Below are 22251 nucleotides of genomic sequence, written 5' to 3'. Positions count from 1 at the left end.
CACCAGCACTGCTCTTTTTTATTTTTTAACCAATTTGATAGATATAACATTATTTCTCATTTATTTGTTAAATAAATATTCTAATAACTAGTGAAGATGCCTTTCTAGATCTTTCAGATAGCCAAAGGAGGAACCCGGAGTTCATTTGAACATTTACTTCAAAATGGAAACATAACTTTGGACTTTATGAAATTCATTTCTCAAACATTGGGTTAGCATACTACCTTACCTTGTCTTTACCCTGCTCTATAGCTTAAAACCATCATTCTAACTTTGATGTTTCTCAGTCCTTTATGTGTCTAAATGTATGTATGTGTTCACAAACAATATATCAATATATATTATTTTGTATGTTTTGAAACTTAATATAAATAGAACCATTCTTTATCATTCTGCAACTTATTTTATTTTTTCTTGTTGTTGTTGTTTACCATTGTTTCTGAGATCTGTCTCTGTTGCTTCTTTTAGGTGTAGTGATTTATTTTTCCATTGGGTTGAGTGACTTTGCCACAGTGGCTCATTGTGCAAGTGTGTAGAAGTTCTCATACTGTAAATACCTAGAAGTAAAATTGATGGATCAAATGGGTAGATATGGACATTTTCAAATTCATCAGATTTTTGCCAAATTACTCTCCAAAGTAGTTTTAACAGTTGATGCTTTTATCTGCAGAGTGTGAGTTCTCTCACAGCTCCACTTTCTCTGGAGTTGGTTTTAGCAGACTTTTTCACTTGCTAACCTGGTAACAGTTATAGCTCTTCATATTTTTCTGATTACTAGTGATATTAAATACTTAATGGCCTTTTAAGTTTCTTCTCCGTGAATTGCCTGCACACTTTTTGTCTTTTTCTTAGCAATTTGATAAGTTTCTTTATATTTTCTAGATACAAGTCCTTTTTTAGAAATATGAGTTAACGAAAATCTATTCCTAGTCTGTAGCATGTTCTTTTATTTTAATTCTGTTTTTTTTTTAATCTTTAAAAACTGTTAAATGATCACAAACTTAGAAGTTTGGAGTTCAGTAAAATAACTTATTTTTCCCCAAATTAGTTGAGAATAAGTTGTTCATCTGATGCACCATCATCCGCCTGAGTACTTTAGTGCAGCAATTTGGTAACTTTTTGGCCTTAGAACAACTTTACAGTCCTAGCAAATTATTTGGAACTTCAGAACTTCTCTATATAAGGGTTATATTTATCCATATTTATTATATTGGAAATTAAAACTAAGAAGTTTAAAAATTATTCTTTAAAAAATTTACTACATGTAACAAATATTGTTAATTAAAAAAAACTACTTTTCAAAACAAGTAGATTTGTTTTACATTGTTTTGCACATTTCCTTAACATTTACCTTAATAGATAATGGCTGAATTTTCATAGTTGCTTCAGTCTGTTGCAAAATGTTATTTTGGCTGAAGAATATGAAGAAAATAAAGCCTCATACAGATATATAGTTGGAATATTTTAATAGCCTTTTTAGATAATTGAAGATATTCAATGACACTGCTTTAAAGTGGCAGTGATAAATAATTTCTTGGTTAATGGCAAACCAGAATCTAAAACTATATCAATAAACCTTTTTTCCTAACTTCTTATTTAGAAATAATGATGGATTTTTAGGAAATTGTAGAGACAACACTTCACTCAGCTTCCCCTAACATTAGCATCTTGTATAATTGTACTACAATACCAATACCAGGAGATTGACATTAATACAATACTATTAACTAGACCATAGACTTTGTTACTTTTTTTTTGCCATTTTTTAGATACTCATTTGGATTTGTCTATAATTCTATGCATTTTTATCCCATGTATAGATTCATAACCATAGTTAAGATACAGAATAGTTAATTTACCACAGAGGAATTCTCCCTCTCCACCTTATCCCTGTCCCCTGACAATTCCTACTCCATTCTATATCTGTATAGTTTCATCATTTCAAAGATGTTGTATAAATGGTATTACAAAGTATGTAACTTTGAGATGGACTTTTTCATTTTTAAGGTATTAACCTTTGAGATCCATGCAGGTTGTTGCACATATCCATAGTTCATTCCTTTTTGTTGTTGAGTAGTGTACCTTGTGTGAATGTATCAGAGTTTAATTAACCATTTACCCACTGAAGGACATTTGAGTTGACTCCATTTTTAAAAAAAATATTACAAATAAATGTTATGGACATTAGTGTACAGGTTTTGTGTGAACATTAATTTTTCTGGGGTAAATGCAAAAGAGTGAAGTGCTGGATTATATGGTAGACATATGGTTGATTTTATAAGTAATCACTAAACTAGTTTTCAGAATTGCAGTATCCACCTCTATTTAAACCTTCTCACTGGCAGTATGTAAGATATCTGGCTTCTCTGAGTTCTTGTCAGCATTTGGTATTATAACTTTTTAATTTAAGGTGCTCTGATGTATAGTGGTATTTTATTGTGGTTTTAATTGCATTTCCTTAATAGCTAAGGATGTTGGACATCTTATGCTATTTGCCATATGTATCTGCTCTTTGGTGAAAGGTTTACATGTATCTTTTGCGCATTTTCCAATTGAGTTTTTTAAATGTTGAGGTTTGAGAGTTCTTTTAGTGTTTAGATGTAAGACCTTTGCTGAATCTGTGGTTTTCAAATACTTTCATTGCTTTTCTTTCAATCCTCTTAACAGGGTCTTTGCAGTACAAAATTAAAAAATTTTAATGACGTGCAATTTATTAATTTCTTTTATGGATTATGCTTTTTCTGTCTTGCCTATGAAATCTTCACCTGGCTTTAGGTCCCAAAGATTTTTCTCATTTCTTTACTTCTCAAAGGTTTATAGGTTGAATTAGTTTTTATTTAATTAATTTCAAATTAATAGAATTTTTTTATACAGTGTAAGATTTAAGTTGAGGTACTTTTATTCTTTTTCCTCCTTTCTTCCTTTTCTTTCCTTCCCTTCTTTTCTCCTTCTCCTTCCTCTCCCCTTCCCCTTCCCTTTCCCTATGGATATTCAGTTTTTCCAGTACCATCCAAGGAACTTTTTATTCTGTTAAAATAAAATTCATTTATCTGTCTTGAAATTTGAATGACTCTTTTACCCATGTGTGATTTTTGAATCATCATACATTGGTCAGCTGGAAAATACTGGTTTGTTGAGTTATGCAGATTTTCTAAATGTTAGCACATTTTATAATACAATATTAAAAACCCACATTTGTTAATGCCACTGATCTCATTGGATAAGTCTTTAAATATTGAGTAGCTTTTCAAGCTCATGATAGAGAATATGTTTTTTTCTAAAGTTCTAATTTTTAAGTCTAATTTTATCATTGGTAGCAAATATTCTCAGTTGTTTTCTGTAAAGTGATGGGCTCATTGCTTCATTTTCAAGAAAATGTCTGCCTAATATCCAAGTCTGAAGAGCTATATATTCTCTTTCACTTACTCAGGTTTTGAAAGTTGACATCAGGCCACTTCCCTGTGGTAACACCCACCTCAGCTTCATAGGCTCTGATTTCCTTTGCTAGGGAATTGGACACCTTTTTGTGTGAGCACTCTTCTCATCTGCTTGGGCTTTTAATTTCCCTTGTGGCTTCTTCTCTGGCCCATAGATTATTTAGGAACGCGGTTTTTAATTTCTACATATTTGTGAATTTTTCAAATTTCTTCCTGTTGCTGATTTTTAATTTTATTCCATTGTGGTTGGAAAAATGTATTTTTCTTTTTAGTTATTGAATCCTAAAGATTCATGTCCTAAAATATAGTTTGTCCTAGAGAATGTTTTATGTTCACTAGAGAAGAGTATGTAGAAGAGTATGTTGTTTGCTGGAATATCGATAAATGTCTCTTAGGTCTAGTTGGCGTATAGTGTTGTTCAAGTTTTCTATTCCATTGCTGACTTTCTGTCTAATTGTTCTATCCAGGGTTGAAAGTAGAATATTGACATTGCTCACTATTATTGTTGAATCGTCTAGTTCTCCCTTCAATTCCGTTTGTTTTACTTAATGTATTTTGGTGCTCCGTTAGGTGCATATGTTTGTAATTGTTATGTCTGCTTGATGGATTTACCCTCCTATTATTATAAAATGTCCTTTGTCTCTAGTAATAATTTTTGTCTCAAAGTCTATTTTGTCTGGTTACTACTGGCATGGTATACCTTTTTTCTTCATTTTACTTTAAATCTATTCATGTTTTAAAATCTAAATTGTGTCTCTTGTAGACAGAATGTAGTCGGACCACTTTTAAAACCCATTCTGTGAATTTCTGCCTTTTAATTTGAGGGTTTAATTACATTTTCAAATAATTATTGATAAGGTAGAATTTACATCTGCCACTTTTCTATTTGTTTTCTATATGTTATATCTTTTTTGTTCCTCTGTTCCTCCATCACTGTCATCTTCTGTGTTAAATAGCTTTTTCTAGAGTACTTTTAAAATTCCTGTTGTTCCTTAGTGGCTGTCCTACAATTAACATATCAAGTCTTAAGAATCTGGTTTGGGTCAATACCAAGTTAATTTCAATAGTGAACTTTAACTTTGTGCCTGTATAGCTAGCTCTACTACACCCCCCCCCCCCACTCTTTGCTGTAATTGTCACACAGAGTTACATCTTTAGACAGCCATCAACACAGATTTCTAAGTATCGCTTTGTACAGTTCTCTTAAATTGGATAGGAATAAAAAGCTGTGGGCAAAAAATACATTACTGCTGTCTTTTATATTTACTTTTGTAGATACTTTTACCAGTGATCTTTGTATCTTTATTTGTATTTGAGTTATTGTCTAGTGTCCTTCCATTTTGGCCTGAAGAACACACTTTAGTATTTCTTATAGGGCAGGTCTGCAACAAATTCTTTTAGTTTTTGCTTATCTGGAAATGTTTTAATAAAATCATCTCTGTTGAAGGGTAGTTTTTCTGGATACAGAATTCTTGGTTGACAGGGTTTGGTTTTTTTTTTTCCCCTCTTTCAGAACTTTGAATATATCCTCTTACTGCCTCTGGCCTCCATAATTTCTGATAAGAAATGACATATGGAAATAGCTGTTAATTTCATTACATTTTATACATGATGAGTCACTTCTGGCTGCTTTCATGGGTTTTTTTTGTTTTTGTTTTTGTCATTCAGCAGTTTGGTAATGATGTGCCTGTGTATAGATCTCTTTAAGTTTATGCTACTTGGAATTTGTTCAGCTTGGAGGTGCAGATTAATGGTTTTCTTCAAAATTGGGAAGGAAATTTTTGGCTATTATTTATTCTAGTATTTCTGCCACTTTCTCTTGTTGTCTCCTTCTGGGACTCCAATTATGTGTTCACAGATCTATGATGCTCTGTTGGGTTTTTTCCCCCCCTCCCTTTTCTTTTCTTGTATTCCTCAGGCTGAATAATCTCAGTTGGCCTATTATGAGTTCACTGTTTCTTCAGCCTGCTCATATCTGTTAGTGAATCTTCCTGATGAATTTTTCAATTCACTTATTGTACTTTGAACTCCAGAGTTTCTATTTAAAAAAATGTTTTTTCTCTTTATTCATATTCTCTGTTTGATGAGACATTTTTCTTATGCATTCCTTTAGTTCTATAGGTATGTTTTCCTTTCGCTCATATTTAAAGTAACTGGCTTAAAGTCATTATCTAGTAAGTCCAACATCTGGATTTCCTTAGGGATAGTTTCTCTTGTTTGCTTTTCTTCCTGTGTTTGGCCCATACTTTCTTGTTTCTTTGTCTGTCTTGTAATTTTTTGTTGAAAAATTACATTTGGATATTTTAAATAATAAATGAGCATTTAAATAACATAGACATTTTAAATAACATAAACACATCCAATTAGTAGACATTTTAAATACCAAAATGTGGCAACTATGGAAATTAATTTTGCCCCCTTTCCAGGGGTGTTTTTTTGTTGCTGCTTATTGTGGTTGTTTGTGGTTTAGTGACTTTTCTGAAATAATTCTATTGTGTGTGGTTACTGAAGTCTCTACTTGGTTAGCTTAATGGTTGGCTAATGATTGGGCAGCAGTTTCTTTAAATGCCTGGAACCAGTAAATCTCCCAGTCTTTGCCAAAGAACTCTGTGTATGTTAGGGCATACCTTCAGCAGTCATCCAGGCAGTTGACAGTTTTGCCTTAGCTGTTGCTTCCTGCTTGTGCACAGCCCCAAAGTTGGTCAAAAATGAGACCTTGGCGCTTTCTCCAGTCTTTGCTGAACATACAGACAGCTCTGGGCATACACACAGCCTTAAGCATGTACATCAGCTTCTAGATTCCCAGGAATATATTGGAGCTTTTCAAAGTCCCTGTGATATCTCATTCCCATTTTTTCCTTTTAAGCTTTTTGATTAGTTTATTTGCCCCAGCTGTTATCTACTGCCTCAAGCAGCTGTGAGGATAAAACACTTGCCTTTAGTTGTTTTCAGCAAACATCCCCTTGGGGAAAAAATCTGCACTGGGCAAGCTCTCAGTCAGGTCAAATACAGATAGTGCTGCAAATGGGGTATTCTGGGAGCTCTAGACAGTGATAATTTGGTGTGTAGGTGGAAAGGGAATGAAGCTTTAAATGAGCTCTAACTTTTTTCTCCTCCCTCTGGTGTTAGGCTATTAGATAGCTGTACTGGGAATGTGGACTGTAGTTTTTCAAGGCTACCATGGATATGGAGAGGAGGGAGAGGGACTAGAGCAAATTAAAATGTCACAAAACTTGTTTTTACTGAGATTCTTTCCTTCTGTAACTGCACCCCGGGTGCAAGCTTTTGGCTAATTTTGAGAGTTCTGATAAAGTTTGTTCCAGTTGTTTTTGTGAGTTTTCTTGTTGCTTTTATAGAGGAGAGAATTTTAGAGATACTTACTGTGCTGTTTTCCCTGATGTCACCTCCACTTGGGATTTAACATCCTGTGTTTGGATGTTCTACCAAACCTTCACCTCCATCTCACTCAGACTTTGACTCCCCTTGCCAGGCAAGTCTGCATGGATGCCCTTTATACCTTTCTTGGACTCTTAACTCTCCATGCTATGCCACCTTTCCCTTAACCATGACCCCTCCATGTAGATATCTTCCTCACCAAATCATTCCCACGCTGATTTATCACCACCTGCAGATGCTCTTCTCAGCCCAATAAGGCTCTGATCCTCCATGCTGAGCCATTCCTCCTGTGAGTATGCCCCTCTCTACCTTGCTTGGTCTCTGACACCTTTTGTGGGTTTCCAGTATGTGTTGATATCCACCTCATCCTCTCAGGCCCTGATAACCCCCATTGAACTACCCTTTTGTGGAAATGCCTTTCTCATTTCATTCAGGCTCTGAAATCCAAGATGGGTTGGGTCTTCTGTACTTTTACCCTCTTTAAACTGTATGGGCTCTAACTTTCTGCTATGGGACATTTTGACTTCTCACCTCCTACCGTCACTGAGGTGGATGCCCACCTTGCTCTGCAACATTCAGTTGCTTTAGTATTGACTTGTTCAGGATAGGGAATGGATGTGCTTAATTTTTTGACACAATAATTTTATTACAGTTTTACTAAAGAAATAAGAAAAATAAAGATCCTAAAAGAAACAAACAAGAACATATAAAAGACAAGTATACTGCTGTTGTGGAAGTTAACAAGAATTTGAGGTGTAAAGATTTACCTAGGTACCAAAAATAAGACCAGTAATTAAAAAAACCCAATAATATATAGATATTCATAAATGCTATTGGAAGGTACCTAGCCTAATCAGAAGAACATAGAAAAGACTTCCTGAAAAAAGTGATTCCTAGAAGTCTTAAAAGATTTTTATGGGTTTATCTGGAAAGGTGGTGCCTGGAAAAGGAAGAGGTGAGGGACATGGGGGAAGGCACACAGGCAGAGAAGGAATCAGCAAGAGTATAGGTATAGAGGCAGGAAACCTTATGTTCAGGAAACTGAGACTACTGATGAGGGTAGTGTATAAAGGGTGTGGCCTGGGGGACTAGGGAGTAGAAGTGGAGAGGAGGAAGAGATCATCCAAGAAGAGGGGGCAGTCTGAGCAAAGATATGGCTATATGAAAGCAATTTAAGCCTTCTTTGTCAATAGCATTTTAAGAATGGAATGGAGAGTTTATTAAGGATATAAATGGTAAATATGAAAAAAATAAATTGGAGCCTGATTTTGGAGAAATGCAATGTGTATTTATACATATGTGTAGATATATGTATGTGTACATATTTGTGTGTGTGTTTAGGAGAGGAGTGATTTCAAATCAGTGATTTAACCTGAAGACACTTAGTCTACGATCAGTGGTTGGGATGGAGAAGGGTGGTTGTTTGGAATCTAGAGTCAGGGAGATGAATTTGGAATCTTGTGTAATAACTTAGTGAAAGTCAAGAACATGGCAAGAGTTGTGGAGATTGGGTACAGTAAGAACTAACAAAGAGTTGAGAGGCTTGGGAACTGGTCATTTGAGGAAGCCAGAGGAAAAAGAAATAGAAAAACCTAAAACTTGGTGTAGAGATTGGATTGTTGTTTAGGATTTAAAATTAAGAATATAAAGAGGTAATTTGTTTAAGAAATGATGGGATAGTCAAAAGGAGAAATTATCAGCAAGCTCAGATCCTAAAGTGGGACTTGTGACCTGAGGTGTTAAGATGTTAAGAAGAGATTGATTGACAGCTCTGGAGTTTAAGTCTTACATTGTCAGGACCGATGGGAAGATGACTGAGCCTGAAGACTAAGAACACAAAGGAGAATCAAATGTAGAAATCTAGTGGGTGGAGGGGAATGCTTGGAACTTTAGTGACTTGAGAAAGGCATGAGAAAAGGCTGTTTTGGCCTCTTATACAGTATAGTATGGACAGTAGAGATTTGATATAATCAGCGGAAGGTAAAAACTGAGAGGATAAATTAACATGAAGCCAGTGACGTAAGATTAGGGACTAGTTGGCAACAAAAGACTAAGAGTGGTTTATTTATTACCTAGTTCCCCTTACATTAAGGAAACAGCAAGCTATGGATTTCAGTATGTTGTTCCCATTTTGTGTCAAGCAGGTTTCAGCTAAGGTCACTCACTACTGTTAGGTTTTCCAGATATTATTTCTACTTGACTATGGGATGAAAAAATTTAAGGAACATATGAATTGGAATGTCTTGGTTTTTAAAAAAAATTGAGCATATCAGTTCTTTGTAATTCAACATTGTTCTTTTTTTTTTTTCTACATTAGTCTGCTTTGCTTATTTATTAACAGGATGATGTTAATTTGGGATAAAGAAGATGTGGTGTATTTATACAATGGAATACTATTCAGTCATAAAAATGACAACATAATGCCATTTGCAGCAACATGGATGCTCCTGGAGAGTGTTATTCTAAGTGAAGTAAGCCAGAAAGAGAAAGAAAAATACCATATGAGACTGCTCATATAAGAGATTAAAAAAAAAAACCATAAATACAAAACAGAAACAGACTCATAGACATAGAATACAAACTTGTGGTTGCCATGGGGGTGGGGGGTTGGAAGGGACAGACTGGGATTTTAGAATGCAGAGTAGATAAATAAGATTATACTGTATAGCACAGGGAAATGTATATAAGATCTTGTGGTAGCTCATAGTGAAAAAAAAAAAGACAATGAATATATATATGTTCATGTATAACTGAAAAATTGTGCTCTACACTAAAATTTGACACAACATTGTAAAATGACTATTACTCAATAAAAAAGTGTAAAAAAAAAATTCCAAAAAAAAAAAAAAAAGTTCCTGCTCTTACTGAACTTACATTCCAGTTGGGGAGAGGGACGAGTATAAAGACAAGAAACAACTAAACAATTATATATAATTTAGAGGTTAATTGTCATAATTATAGAATATGACAAGAGATATAAATAGTGGGAATATCCTTATTAAATATATGGGTAGCATGAAGCTTAGATTAAAATTACTAAAATGTGGGCTTTGTAGAGTCATCTGTGTATCTTCACCTACTATCCATATATGCCTAATTGCCTGAAGTGACTTCTGTGGCGCAACAGACTTCTACAATCTGTTTCTTTAAGACCACTCTGCTGCTTCAGATAAAACTACTGGCAATTCTGCCTCTTTGCCTTGTGGCCTATGACACTTTTGCTAGTTTTATACCTTTGTATTTCATCAAGGGTTCCTTGTCCTAAAATGTGTTGAAATTAAGGTATAAAAAAGTAACTCTTAATACTTCGTAGTTTGAAAATTTTTTCTTACATTGTTAGAAAAGTTATTTTTAATCTTTTATAAAATGAAATTTTTAAATCTTAAATTTCCCTTAATCTGTTTAGATTTAGATTGTCTGCTTTTATTACCTGATATGACCATTATTTTGATATCTTTCATGCTTATGAGAAATAAAAAGAAAAGATTTGGCTCTGGGAAAATGTTTTCTTAAATAACAAAGTATTCTTTCAGATGTATACATATTATCAGTGAAATATCTTGTAAGTAGCTTCCTTTTGTGAGAAAGTTAGATATAATTTTTAAATTTCTGTTTAATTGAAAGAAGATTAGGTTGACCTGCAAAATTAGACATCTGGGCAATCTTTTTTAGGTGAGCATGGAGCTTTGTTCAAAAGTCAAGAAAACAAGCTATTTATTGGGCACTTCATCCATCGATTCTTAAATGTTTATCTTCCCCAAAGTACCAGTATCTTCTCATTCCATATGCTCTCTGTGGATTTTCTCATTACAAACCAAACTATTGACATCAAAGTTGTATCTTTATGTGTAGCCCAGACCTTCCTGCTTTATTCTAAATCCCATTTTCAAATGTGGACTAGATACCTGGATGATTTCACTGAAACCTCAATATAAGCTTGTCCAAAATTTTATTAGTTTTTTTCTTTTTGGTTTCCTAACTTGAATAATCATGCTACATTATCTGGTGTTTTAAGCCAGAAGCTTAACATTACTCTGGATCTCTTCCTTCTCCTTACTCCCATTCACCTCCAACAGTTTTGATTCTGTCTTTAAAATATCTCTTGAATTATTCTCATCCTCTCCTGTTACCTCTGTTTCTAAGTTAAACTAGCAGTTCTCATGTTCCTTAGACCTGATGTCCCATTTATGTAACAAGCATTTTGTAACACCTCTTACTATTCTGAAATTATAGTAGTATATTTTCAAAAGTCAATATAATACCCTAATTAATTAAAAGGAGAAATGAAAGGAATATATCATATATTTTGTATGTCAATTTGTAAATACTTAAGCATAATAATACTTAGAAAACAGTGAATTTATTATACATTTTGTTTGTGAATATGAAAATGCTCAGGCACAATACTAGAAAATGATGAAGAACAAAAGTTTATATATGTATCATTGTAACGGTTACAAATGCAAATTTATATAGGTGTATTTTATTGGTGACTCAAAAACCAAGATCAGTATGTGTGTCAGTAATTGTTAGAAATAATAAATAATTCTTAAAGTTCTAAACTAAACAAAGTAGCTTTCCTTTAATGCAGACATTCTTTTTACTTCTTAAAGTGTGAAAAATTGGAATTTACATGTAAAGTGGAATTAGATTCTAGGTGCTCAAAATTATAAACAAATAATTATATATCTGGTTCTATATCTGGTGGGCATTTGAAGGTTGTGCAGCATGCAAAGATAGTTTTTCACATCTCCAGACCCTGCCAGCAGCACTTTCCTAAATACTGAGACAACATAAAATGAACCTACATATTCCCAAATAAAGTAGTTGAAATTTACTCTTGTCATCTTTGGCATGGCTTTATTGCTTGGTTTCCAAATTTGGCCCTGCATTGGAATCACCTGGAAAACTTTTTCTCCTTAATTACTGTTCTTGAATTTAATATTGACAAATAAGACAGAGCAAAACCATAAAATAACCTTGTACTGACCGCATTAGCACTGAAAAGGGTTTTAAGTTTCCTCTTGTTGTTCCAGAGGGCTGTGGAAAAGGTTTTCAGTGGAACCAGATTTCTCATTGATGTGTTGTAGTAATACATAGCTAGCTACTCAACAGAAATTTGGCTTAATCACCCTTACTTATCCTATGTTATAAAATAATCTTTTAAAGTCCATATTTTCTTTTTTTCCTAATTTCTTGCTCTTTTAAAAAAATTATTCATCAAAATGTACTTCAAGGATTCTCATTAGTCTTAATTTCACCTGGAAAACTTTTTAAATATACAAATTACTGTTCCCTACCACAGATACTTATTTTGTTAGCATTTTTGGGTTAGAGTTTAGGATTTCTAAGCTCCCCAAATGATACTTTAAAACCACGTCTGGCACTGTTTGAGCATTTGAGAATCAATTATTAGAGTATTGTAGTAGCCTTCCAGCTAATTTTTCTGCCTTGCTTCTTGAACCCCTGACCTTTTAAAATCATTCTGAACACTATCAGATAAAACTTAAAAAATATGCCTGTGATCATCCCCTTTTCTTCTTCAGGAATCGTCTAGCGGCTTTTCATATTTACACTTGGTAGCCCCTGAATCTACCCTCCTGGGACAGGATTTAGAGAGCTGAGTTTGAAAATCATGGTACTAAAGAATAAAGTCCAGATTACTGAATTTGAATGCTGAGCCTCTTTAAGATGTGACAATCTACATTCCCAACCTTATCTTGGGACCTGAACTCTAGTTGTACAAAAACTGCTTGTGATTCCTTGTCTGAGCAGTTTTCTCATGCTGTTTCTGTGCACAGAATGAGTTTGTGAGCCCCCTATTCAACAACTTTCAGGCTTCAGTTCTAGTATCATCACAGTTACCCTCTGCCCCACCCCCCATTTCCCCGATCCCTATGCTCTCATATTGTTTTTTCCGTAGTTTTATAACTTGTTTGTTTTACTCTCTTTGTAAGATAATTGAAGACAAAGATTTTGCTTTTTGTTTTGGTTGTTTTTTTTAGCCCCATATACTAGTATAGCACCTAATTCATAGGTGCTTGGTGAATGACCAGATGGTGGAAGGGTGATGGGTCTCACAGTTTTTTCTAGTTTTGATGTTGCTGATATAAATATGATTGATAATTTCTTTTACCAAGAGAAAGTATATGCTTTGTTTACTTTTTAATTTTGATTTTTATACTATATCGCTTTTAATCTAAAACAAGACATGAGTATTTATTTTCCATCATGGTGGCCCTGTAGTTGAACTGTATTGGCAGAATGTTGAGATAAATAATATTCACGTGGCAGGTATCGAAGGTTAGTTTTTACACAGTGCACTGAGGGAATCTAATCAGTTACAATTTCCTAGTTCTACTTTGACGTGGCTAGAGTTTATTCTTGTTATTAGCGTAACAGACTGTTTTCCAAATTCGAAGAACTATTTTGCAATCCCACTAGCAATGAGTTAAGGTTCCAGTTTTTCTACATCCTTGCTAATACTTGTTATTACACCATACTGTATTCTTTTGAGTTTGCTTCCTCCCTCTCCAACCAACTCTTTGTCCTCAGAAAGAAACCTTTTCTGCCTCACCTGTAAGTTTGGTAGTTGCCAAGGGCCCAGGTCTTTTTTTTTTTTTTTTTTTAACAGGTGTCCTGAGCCTCAGTCTTAAACTCTTTTCCCCTCTTTTTCTATTGTTCTTCCTGATCATGGTGTTATAAACCATCAATATGCTGTTGCCTTCCAAATGTGTTTCTACCTCAAACCTCTTAGCTTCAGGATCCTCCTCCTCAACCTCCCTGTCCACATAGAGTATAATACTGAGTTTGTCAGTTTTCCCTCCTAAATATTTCTTGAATGTACCCACTTTCCATCCATTCTGTAATATTTTAGTGTAAGATATTAACTCTCACTTAGTTGCAGTGGTCTTCTAATTGCTCTCCTGTTTTTGCTCTTTCCCTCAACAATCCATTCTCCACACAAAGATATGAGAGATCCTTTTAAAACATACATCATTTTACTCTCACAATCATTCAGTGATCTAGAAGGGAATCTAAGCTCATTATGGTTACAAAATCCTGCATAATCTTGTCCTTCTCTTAATTGCCTTAGTCTGATCCCGTATCATTCTCCCTCATGTGTAGTCTGGGCACATTAACCTCCATTTAGTTCCTGTTTCACAATATTCTTGTATATCTCAGCTTTACATGTTATTTTTTCTTTGCGGGATGCTGTTTGCTTGTTTCTTTTTTCTACCTGACTGTAAGCACTTTGAGGGCAGGAACATGTCTTTTTTCTTTATTCAACACTTAGTCTTGATGGCTGGCACATGGAGGAGTTTAATAAATATTTGTTGAATGTATAAATGACATAATTATAGTATTTCTTTTGCTTGAAGTTTTCTTTGGACTGCCATTTAGGAACTGTTTATATAATTCTTACTAGTATTCATCTTCTATACATGTACCATTTATAAAAACGCCTAAATAAATGAAGTTTTTGTGCATTGCTTCTTTTAATGTGTTACCAGAACTATAACACAGAATAGTCTCTAGTCCCCCTCTCTTGGGCCCAATAGGGTAATAATTTACTAACCTTTTATTTTTCTGTAGTAATGCTCATCTTTGATTCTGTAATACCTGTCAGATATGTCACTTGTACTTAAATTTTAATTAAATGAATTACAAAATGGTGAAATTCTTTATTTCCAAGAAAAAAACTATTGCAACTATCCTTTTAATTTGACCCTCAAGTTCTAAAAGCAATGGTGTGACATCAGCACAACACTGCTTACTAAATACGTTATACCTTCAGGGTGATGGTAGCACATATCAGAGATGTTTTCCCTTATTCCACTCCACTGAAACTTTTTTTTTTAGTAATATCCCAGCCAGTTTATGCTAGATTTGGTGGCAAGTCAAAATGGAATTACCAATTATTTTGATATATAATAGCCCAGTTTTTAAATTAATTTTAATTAGTTATCTTTTAATTTTATCTGGAAGATAGAGAACTTGTATGCTTAGGATGTTCCTGATTTACTCACCATATTTTATGAATGATCATTGTCTAAAGTATATTTACATGTGTTTACTTCAAAAAAAGACCCTTCTCTTTCCCGGCAATATTTATGAAATATGTACCTTCCCAAATCAAATGGTATCTATGCAGGTATATTTATATCTGATATTGAACAAGATTGAGAGAAATCTTTTTGCAGACAATTTGGACTGCTTATTTTTTACTTTAACATTTTTTTATTTTCAAAATGTTTTTTCAAAAATGTAGTTTTTAAACTTCCACTTATTTAAGAAAAAATCAGTATACGTCTTTGTAATTTACATATGATAGATTTGTATTGTTCATTGTATTTTATTTTTTACGTTTTTCTTTTGAAACAGTTTTAGACTCATAGAATTTATAAAATTGGTACAGAGAAGTTCCCTATACCTTCATTTATTTTTCACCAATGGAAATTGTACTATAGTTATGTAAGATGTTATCAAAACCAGGAAATTGACATTGGCACAATACTGTTAACTAAGCTACACCCCTCATTTGAGATTTCGCCAGTTTTTCCATGCACTCTTTTTTGTGGAGGTGGGGGTGGGGGTGAGGGTTGATTGTCCTATGAAATTTGATCGCATGCATAGATTTTTCTAACCACCACCACAAAGTACAGACCTAATTCATCACTTCAGAGACGCTCCCACATGCTGTTCCTTTATAGCCACACTCTCACCCCAGTCCTAAGCCAATGGTGATCACTGATTTTGTCTCCATCACTATAATTTTGTCATTTAACAATATATGAACGGAATAATATAGTATGTAACCTTTTGATGGTAACTTTTTCAGTCACCAGAATGCCCTTGAGATTCACCCAAGTTTTTGTGTGCAAGGATAGTTTGTTCCTTTTTATTGTTGACTAATATTCCACTGCATGAATGTAACATAATTTATCAATTCGCCTAGTAAAAGACATTTGGGTGGTTTCCAGTTTGGGGGGGGGTATTACAAATAAAGCTGCTGTGACCATTCTGTGTGAAAGTAAAGTTTTTATTTCTCTAGGGTAAGGACCTGAGAGTGCAGTTGGTTGGTTGGTTAAGTGTGTGTTTATCTATGAGAAACTACCAAATCATTTACCAGAGTGGCTGTGCCATTTTATATTCTCATCAGCAATGAATAAGTTTCTCATTTCACATTTCACATTTTCTCCAGCACTTGCTATCACCTGTATTTTTAATTTCAGCTCTCCTAATAGGTATATAGTTATATTTGCAATTCTCTGATGGCTAGTGATGTTGAGTATCTTTACGTGTGCTTACCTGCCATTTGTATCTTTGGTGAAATGTCTCTGCAAGTCTTTAGCCCATTTTCTAATTGAATTGATTATTTTCTTACTGTTCAAAGGAGTCCTTTATATATTCTTGGTATATTTCCTCCCAGGCTGCAGCTTGTCTTTTCATCCTCTTAACTGAGTCTTACACAGTGCAAAAGTTTTTAATTTTGACCAGTTTATCATTTTTCCCTTTAAGTATTGGTGTCATATCTAGTAATTCCTTGCTTAACCATAGGTTATAAAATTTTTCTCCTATGTTTTCTTCTAGAAGTTTTATAGCTTTATTTTTCACATTTAGATCTTAGATCCATTTTGAGTTAATTTTTATATAAGGTATGAAGTTCAGGTCAGAGGTGTTTTTCTTGCCTATAGAAGTTAGTTACTCCAGCAACATTTGTTGAAAGGCTATTCTCCTCCACTGAACTGCTTTTACACGTTTGTTAGAAATCAGTTGGATATTGCCAAATGCTGGGGAGTATGTAGAGCAACAATGCTGATGGGAATGCAGAATGATATAGCCACTTTGGAACGTAGTTTCTTACAAAACTACACATACTCTTATCATACAACCCAGTAGTCACTCTCGTTGGTATTTATCCAAATAAGTTGAAATTTTATGTCTGAATGAAAACCTGCAGAAGAATGTTCACAACAGCTTTATTAATGATTGCCAAAACTTGGGAGCAACCAAGATGATCTTCAGTAGGTGAATAGATAAATAAATGTGGGACATCCAGACAATGGAATATTTTTTAGCAATAAAAGGTCCAGACCCAAAAAGACATGGAGAAAACTTAAATGAAGGTCATTTTTTATTTCTTTTATCAGTGTTTTGTAGTTTTAAGCGTACAGATTCTGTACATAATTTGTTAGCTTTATACCTAAGTATTTAAATTTTGAAGGGATTGCAAATGGTATTGTTTTAATTTTGGTTTTCAGTTGTTTCTAACATAGAGAAATATGATTGATTTTTGTGTCTTGACCTTATTTCCTGTGACCATGCTAAACTCACTTATTGATTCTATGAGGTTTTTTGACTCTGCATAGATAATCATGTCATCTACAAGTAGGAACAGTTTTATTTCTTCCTTTGTAATCTATATGCTGTTTCTTTTTCTTGCCTTACTGCACTGCTAGGCAATATACATTCCTAAGCTATCACAGTCTACTAGTATCAACATTTTACCACTCCAAGTAGAATGTAATAATCTTCTTATCAGTTGGGTCTCTTCATTATCACTCCTTTATCATATGATTGTCTCAGTATCTCTATATTCATTGACAGCCACCTCAGAGATATATTCTTTGCTTTCAACAATCTAACAGAATTTACAAAACTGAAGAAGAGAAGAATTGTGAATTGTATTAATCTGTATTCTTACCCTTTCTATTGATCTTTCTTCATTCCTTATGTTCTAAATTTCATTGTTTACTTTCCTGTCTGAAGAACTTCCTTTGACAGTTCTTTTAGAGCAGGGCTACTGGCATCAAATTCTCTTTGTTTTCCTTCATCTGAGAATGTCATTTTTTTTCCTTCATTCCTGAAGAATGTTTATGCTGAATAAAGAAGTCTTGGTTGACAGTTCTTTTTTTCAAAACTTGAAAAATGTTTGTCACTTCCTCAGGCCTATATGATTTCTGATGAGAAATTCACTGACATTCAAATAATTGTTCTCCTATAGATTTTTGTTGTTACTTCAAGATTTTCATTTTTCAGAAGTCTGATTATCATATTCTGGGAATGGATTTCTTTGAGTTTTTCCTGTTTAGTTTTTGCTCAGCTTTTTGTCTCCATAAGTTTATGCTTTTTACCAAATTTTAGAAGATTCAGCCATTGTCTCTTTAAATAATTTTTTAGCCACATATTCATTCTTCTTTCCTTCTGGGATTCTGAAGAAACAAATATTAGATGTTTTATTTCTGTTCTGTAGCTTACTGAGGCTCTTTTGAGCTTTTAAAATCTATTTTCTTTCTGTTGTTCAGATTGGATAATTTCTACTGATGTTTCTTCAGGTTCACCCAATCGTCGGTAATCTCCATTCTTCTATTGAGCCCATCCAGTGAGTTTTAAATTTTTATGTATTACATAATTTAGCTCTAAAATTTTCATTTGGTTGTCTATTTATCTTTTATTTCTTTGCTGAGACTTTATGCTTATTTGTTTCTAGAGTATATGTAATTGTTGGAGCATTTTTTGGTTTTGCTTTTTTGAGAGCTGCTTTAGAATCCTTGTCAGATAATTCCAACATCTGTGTCATCTCATTGTTGGTGTCTGTTAATTGTCTTTTCTTATTCAGGTAGATATTTTCCTAGTTCTTGGTATGAGTAATTTTGGATTGTTTTTTGGACATTTTGAGACTGTTATGAAACTTTGATTTCTTTTACAATCTGTTTTAGCAGTCAACCTGTTTTGGTTCAGAATACACATCCTGACTCATTTTTGTGGTCTTTGGTTCCAGTATAGCTTTCACAGTCTTCTTAGGGGTATTCTAGTCTGTCTTGCTTGTATGCCACCCCAAGGTCAATTTGAAAAATAGGTGGTATTAACACTGTAGTTCAGTTCCCAAAGCATTTGTTGTTTTGATTCTGGTTAATTTCATACATGAGCTTCTATGGATTGTGCCAGGGAATACACAGATTGAAAGGATTCCTTTATCCGGCTCCCTCCTCTCCATAATTTTCTCCCTCCCCCTCTAGTTGTGAAGGGGTGGTGTGCTACCTCTTTGCTAACATTTGCTTAGTGCAGGGTGGGGATGGTCAACAGGGATCTTCTCCACAATCTCCATGACCACAGTGCTGATGCCAAGGGGGATGTGTGCTGCTTCTGTCTAAGTTAGCGCAGGGCTGGGATGGTTGGCAGAGTTTTGCTCCACAGTCTTTGCGGCCTCATTGCCAGTTGGGAGGGAAAAGGGTTCCATCCTGCAGTGCTATTCTCTTCATAGTCCTTTGACTAGAGAGAATGGACTTTTCTTGGACTTTGTTTTGGTCAGTGCCTGTTGGTACTTCTGGATTATGGACTTCTCTACTACTCAGGCCGTAATATATAGGAAATCAAACCAAAACAAAAAAACCAAAGAACTTACCACCAGGTAGGTCATCCTTCATTCAAGGTCCCTAAGCAGTATACCTTCTTTTCTCTACCTTTCAGAATCTTCTGCTATTTATTTTATACATCTTGTCAGGGTTTTGGGTTGTAATCAATGTGAAGAACAGGAGTAAATGGGCTTATTCCATCTTGTCTGGAATCAGAAGTCTTATTTATTGTCACTGAAATCCAATATTGTAAAGCTTTCACGTTTGTGTTTAAGACTAAGGAACACATTCAGTCTATATGGCCCATTGATGTGTTTTTTTAAGGTGAATAATTTTTACATGTGATGATTATCATTATAGTCTAATAACAAGAATAGACCTTATTAGGCTGGTGCTTTCTCACTTCCATCTTCCCTCATCTTTTCAACCTTTGTGGATCATTTTGGTCAGTCATTTTATCAGTGAAGTTTTTCTACTTTTAAGAACCCTTAATCCTTCTTGCTGGCAACTGAAAAACCACCTCTTCAGTTCCCACAATGTAGACATGATTGGAGCTGGCTCTTTGTTACTGTTTCTCAGGGTGGTCCTTAGACTTACCTTACCTGCACCAGAGTCACCTAGGGTGCTCATTAAAGTGTAGATTCTATAGTGCCCCTTTCCTGAGTTATTTGTTGTTCCGCATGCATATTTCACTTTGCTCATCTTGTTCTTTTGCCAGACTCCTCTCTATTCTGTCATTTTGGCCTTTCATATCTTTCCTGTTCCCTGCAACTATCTGATAATTAGCTGCACATCGAGCAGTTTCAGTGAAAGTGGTTAGGAGCATAGGCTGTGGGTACCTACTGCCTACACTGGAATCTTAACTCTGTTACTTTTCCAAGAGTGCAAAGCTAGTTACTTAACAACATTTCTGTGCCTCAGTGTCCCTGTGTGTAAAGTAGGGCTAACAGTTTACCTCATACAACTGTTTATATGCATTAAATGAGTTAATATTTGTAAATTCCCTGCATTAGAGCTTGTGCATAGGAAGCACTCAGATTAGGATGTTAGCTGCTGCTGTGATTTCTCCCACTTTTCAGGCTTACAAACTTTTGTATTCAGTAACTTGTATATTTATCTTACCTCTTGCTGTTAGGGTGTAAATTCCTTAAAGATAAAGCCTACCTTTGTAATTTTTATAGTTTTTCAATGAATTTTATGAAATAGGTGTTTGATAAATATTTACTGTATCAAATCATAGGAAAATGACAATTGTCAGTCAAGATTGTTTTTCAGAGCCCATGTACTTAACATAAATTATAATCTAAAGTAATTTAATACTCTCTCTTCTGTATTATATTTCAGGAATTCTAATGAATCATTGATTGACCAGCATCATTTTACCAGTTGGAATGAGTTATCAGAAATGGGCATACTGCTTTTAGATCCACCATGTAACAGATGGCTGTTACTCCATGGTGATTACTTCTTCAAGCCAACACTTTTTTTGATTGTGTAGGATCTTTGTCTCTTCGTCTTTGAATTCCAATTTCTATTGTTGGCGAACAAAAGGAGTTCATGTAGTTTTTGCCCAAGCTTGAGTCACCATGAGTAGTAGTTTAGGAAAAGAAAAAGACTCTAAAGAGAAAGATCCCAAAGTACCATCAGCAAAGGAAAGAGAAAAGGAGGCAAAAGCTTCTGGAGGTTTCGGGAAAGAGAGCAAAGAAAAAGAACCTAAGACCAAAGGGAAAGATGCCAAAGATGGAAAGAAGGACTCCAGTGCTGCCCAACCAGGGGTGGCTTTTTCAGTTGATAATACGATTAAACGGCCAAATCCGGCACCTGGGACTAGAAAAAAGTCTAGCAATGCAGAGGTGATTAAAGAGCTCAACAAATGCCGAGAAGAGAATTCAATGCGTTTGGACTTATCCAAGAGGTCTATACACATATTGCCATCATCAATCAAAGAGTTGACTCAATTAACAGAACTTTATTTATATAGCAACAAATTGCAGTCCCTCCCAGCAGAAGTGGGATGTCTGGTAAATCTCATGACACTGGCTCTAAGTGAAAATTCACTTACCAGTTTGCCTGACTCTCTTGATAACTTGAAGAAGCTGCGGATGCTTGATTTACGGCATAATAAACTGAGAGAAATTCCATCAGTGGTGTATAGGCTAGATTCTCTCACCACTCTTTACCTTCGTTTTAATCGTATAACTACTGTGGAAAAGGACATCAGAAACCTGTCAAAACTCAGCATGCTTAGCATTCGAGAGAACAAAATCAAACAACTACCTGCTGAAATTGGTAAGAAGCCTTTGATTACTATTATTATTTGTAGTATTTGTTATGCTAAATAATTCTGTTCAGTGCTTTTCCATATCAGAAATATCTGATACTTGCCTAAAAATAGCTGGTTTCTAAGTTCTGTCTTCTTTATGGTTTACCTTAATCAGTTTTAGCAATGTTAATAGTACATGGTTTGAGATTATTTCATAGACTTAGAAAATGAGTTACAGTGTAGCTGTAAGTGGGCCTTAAGATTTTTTTCAATTGTTCTTTTTTTTAAAAATTTTTTTTTAATTTCACATTTAAAATTTTTATTTACTTATTTGGGGGGAGGTAATTAGGCTTTTATTTATTTATTTATTTTAATGGAGGTACTGGGTATCAAACCCAGGACCTTGTTCATGCTAGGCATGCATTCTACCCCTGAGCTATATTCCCCTCCCCCCTATAATTGGTTCTTTTTCACACAGACCTAATTTGCTTTCATCATTGGGGGAAAAAGTAAATCTGAATTAGAACAAAGGTTTTTGCCTAATTATTAAGTTGTTACTACCTATTTTTAAAGTATTTACAGATATGTAAGCTGCTTTAAGGCTGTATTTTCCCATTCTCTGACATTCTGTTCTTTACCTGAAAAATGTTTGCTAAAATTCACATTACTTTTCTACATAATTTACCACAAAGATTGGCATATCAAAGCCTTGTGAAGAAGCCGTATGTAAGAAAATGAAAAACATTTCATTTGTAAAGTACTTACATGTTCATTAAAAACAATCTAAGAATACAGA

At 34.3% G+C, this 22251-nt stretch overlaps 1 protein-coding gene across 4 annotated transcripts in view; it reads left to right on the top strand.

Annotated features, from left to right (window-relative positions):
* Positions 1-22251, top strand: part of SHOC2 (SHOC2 leucine rich repeat scaffold protein) — an 84559-nt gene that overhangs the window by 20524 nt on the left and 41784 nt on the right. For 3 of the 4 annotated variants that reach the window (XM_010969790.3, XM_074373642.1, XM_045506620.2), the window contains exon 2: positions 20537-21481. In XM_010969790.3, coding sequence (XP_010968092.1) covers positions 20779-21481 — 703 coding nt within the window. In that variant the 5' untranslated portion in view covers positions 20537-20778. Of the gene's footprint in view, positions 1-18153; positions 18220-20536; positions 21482-22251 lie in introns of those variants that run through there. The other variant, XM_010969791.3, reaches the window with a different exon arrangement.

The sequence above is a fragment of the Camelus bactrianus genome, chromosome 11 (assembly GCF_048773025.1).
Source record: "Camelus bactrianus isolate YW-2024 breed Bactrian camel chromosome 11, ASM4877302v1, whole genome shotgun sequence".
Lineage (NCBI taxonomy): Eukaryota > Metazoa > Chordata > Mammalia > Artiodactyla > Camelidae > Camelus > Camelus bactrianus.
This window is presented reverse-complemented; position numbering and strand designations above follow the sequence as displayed.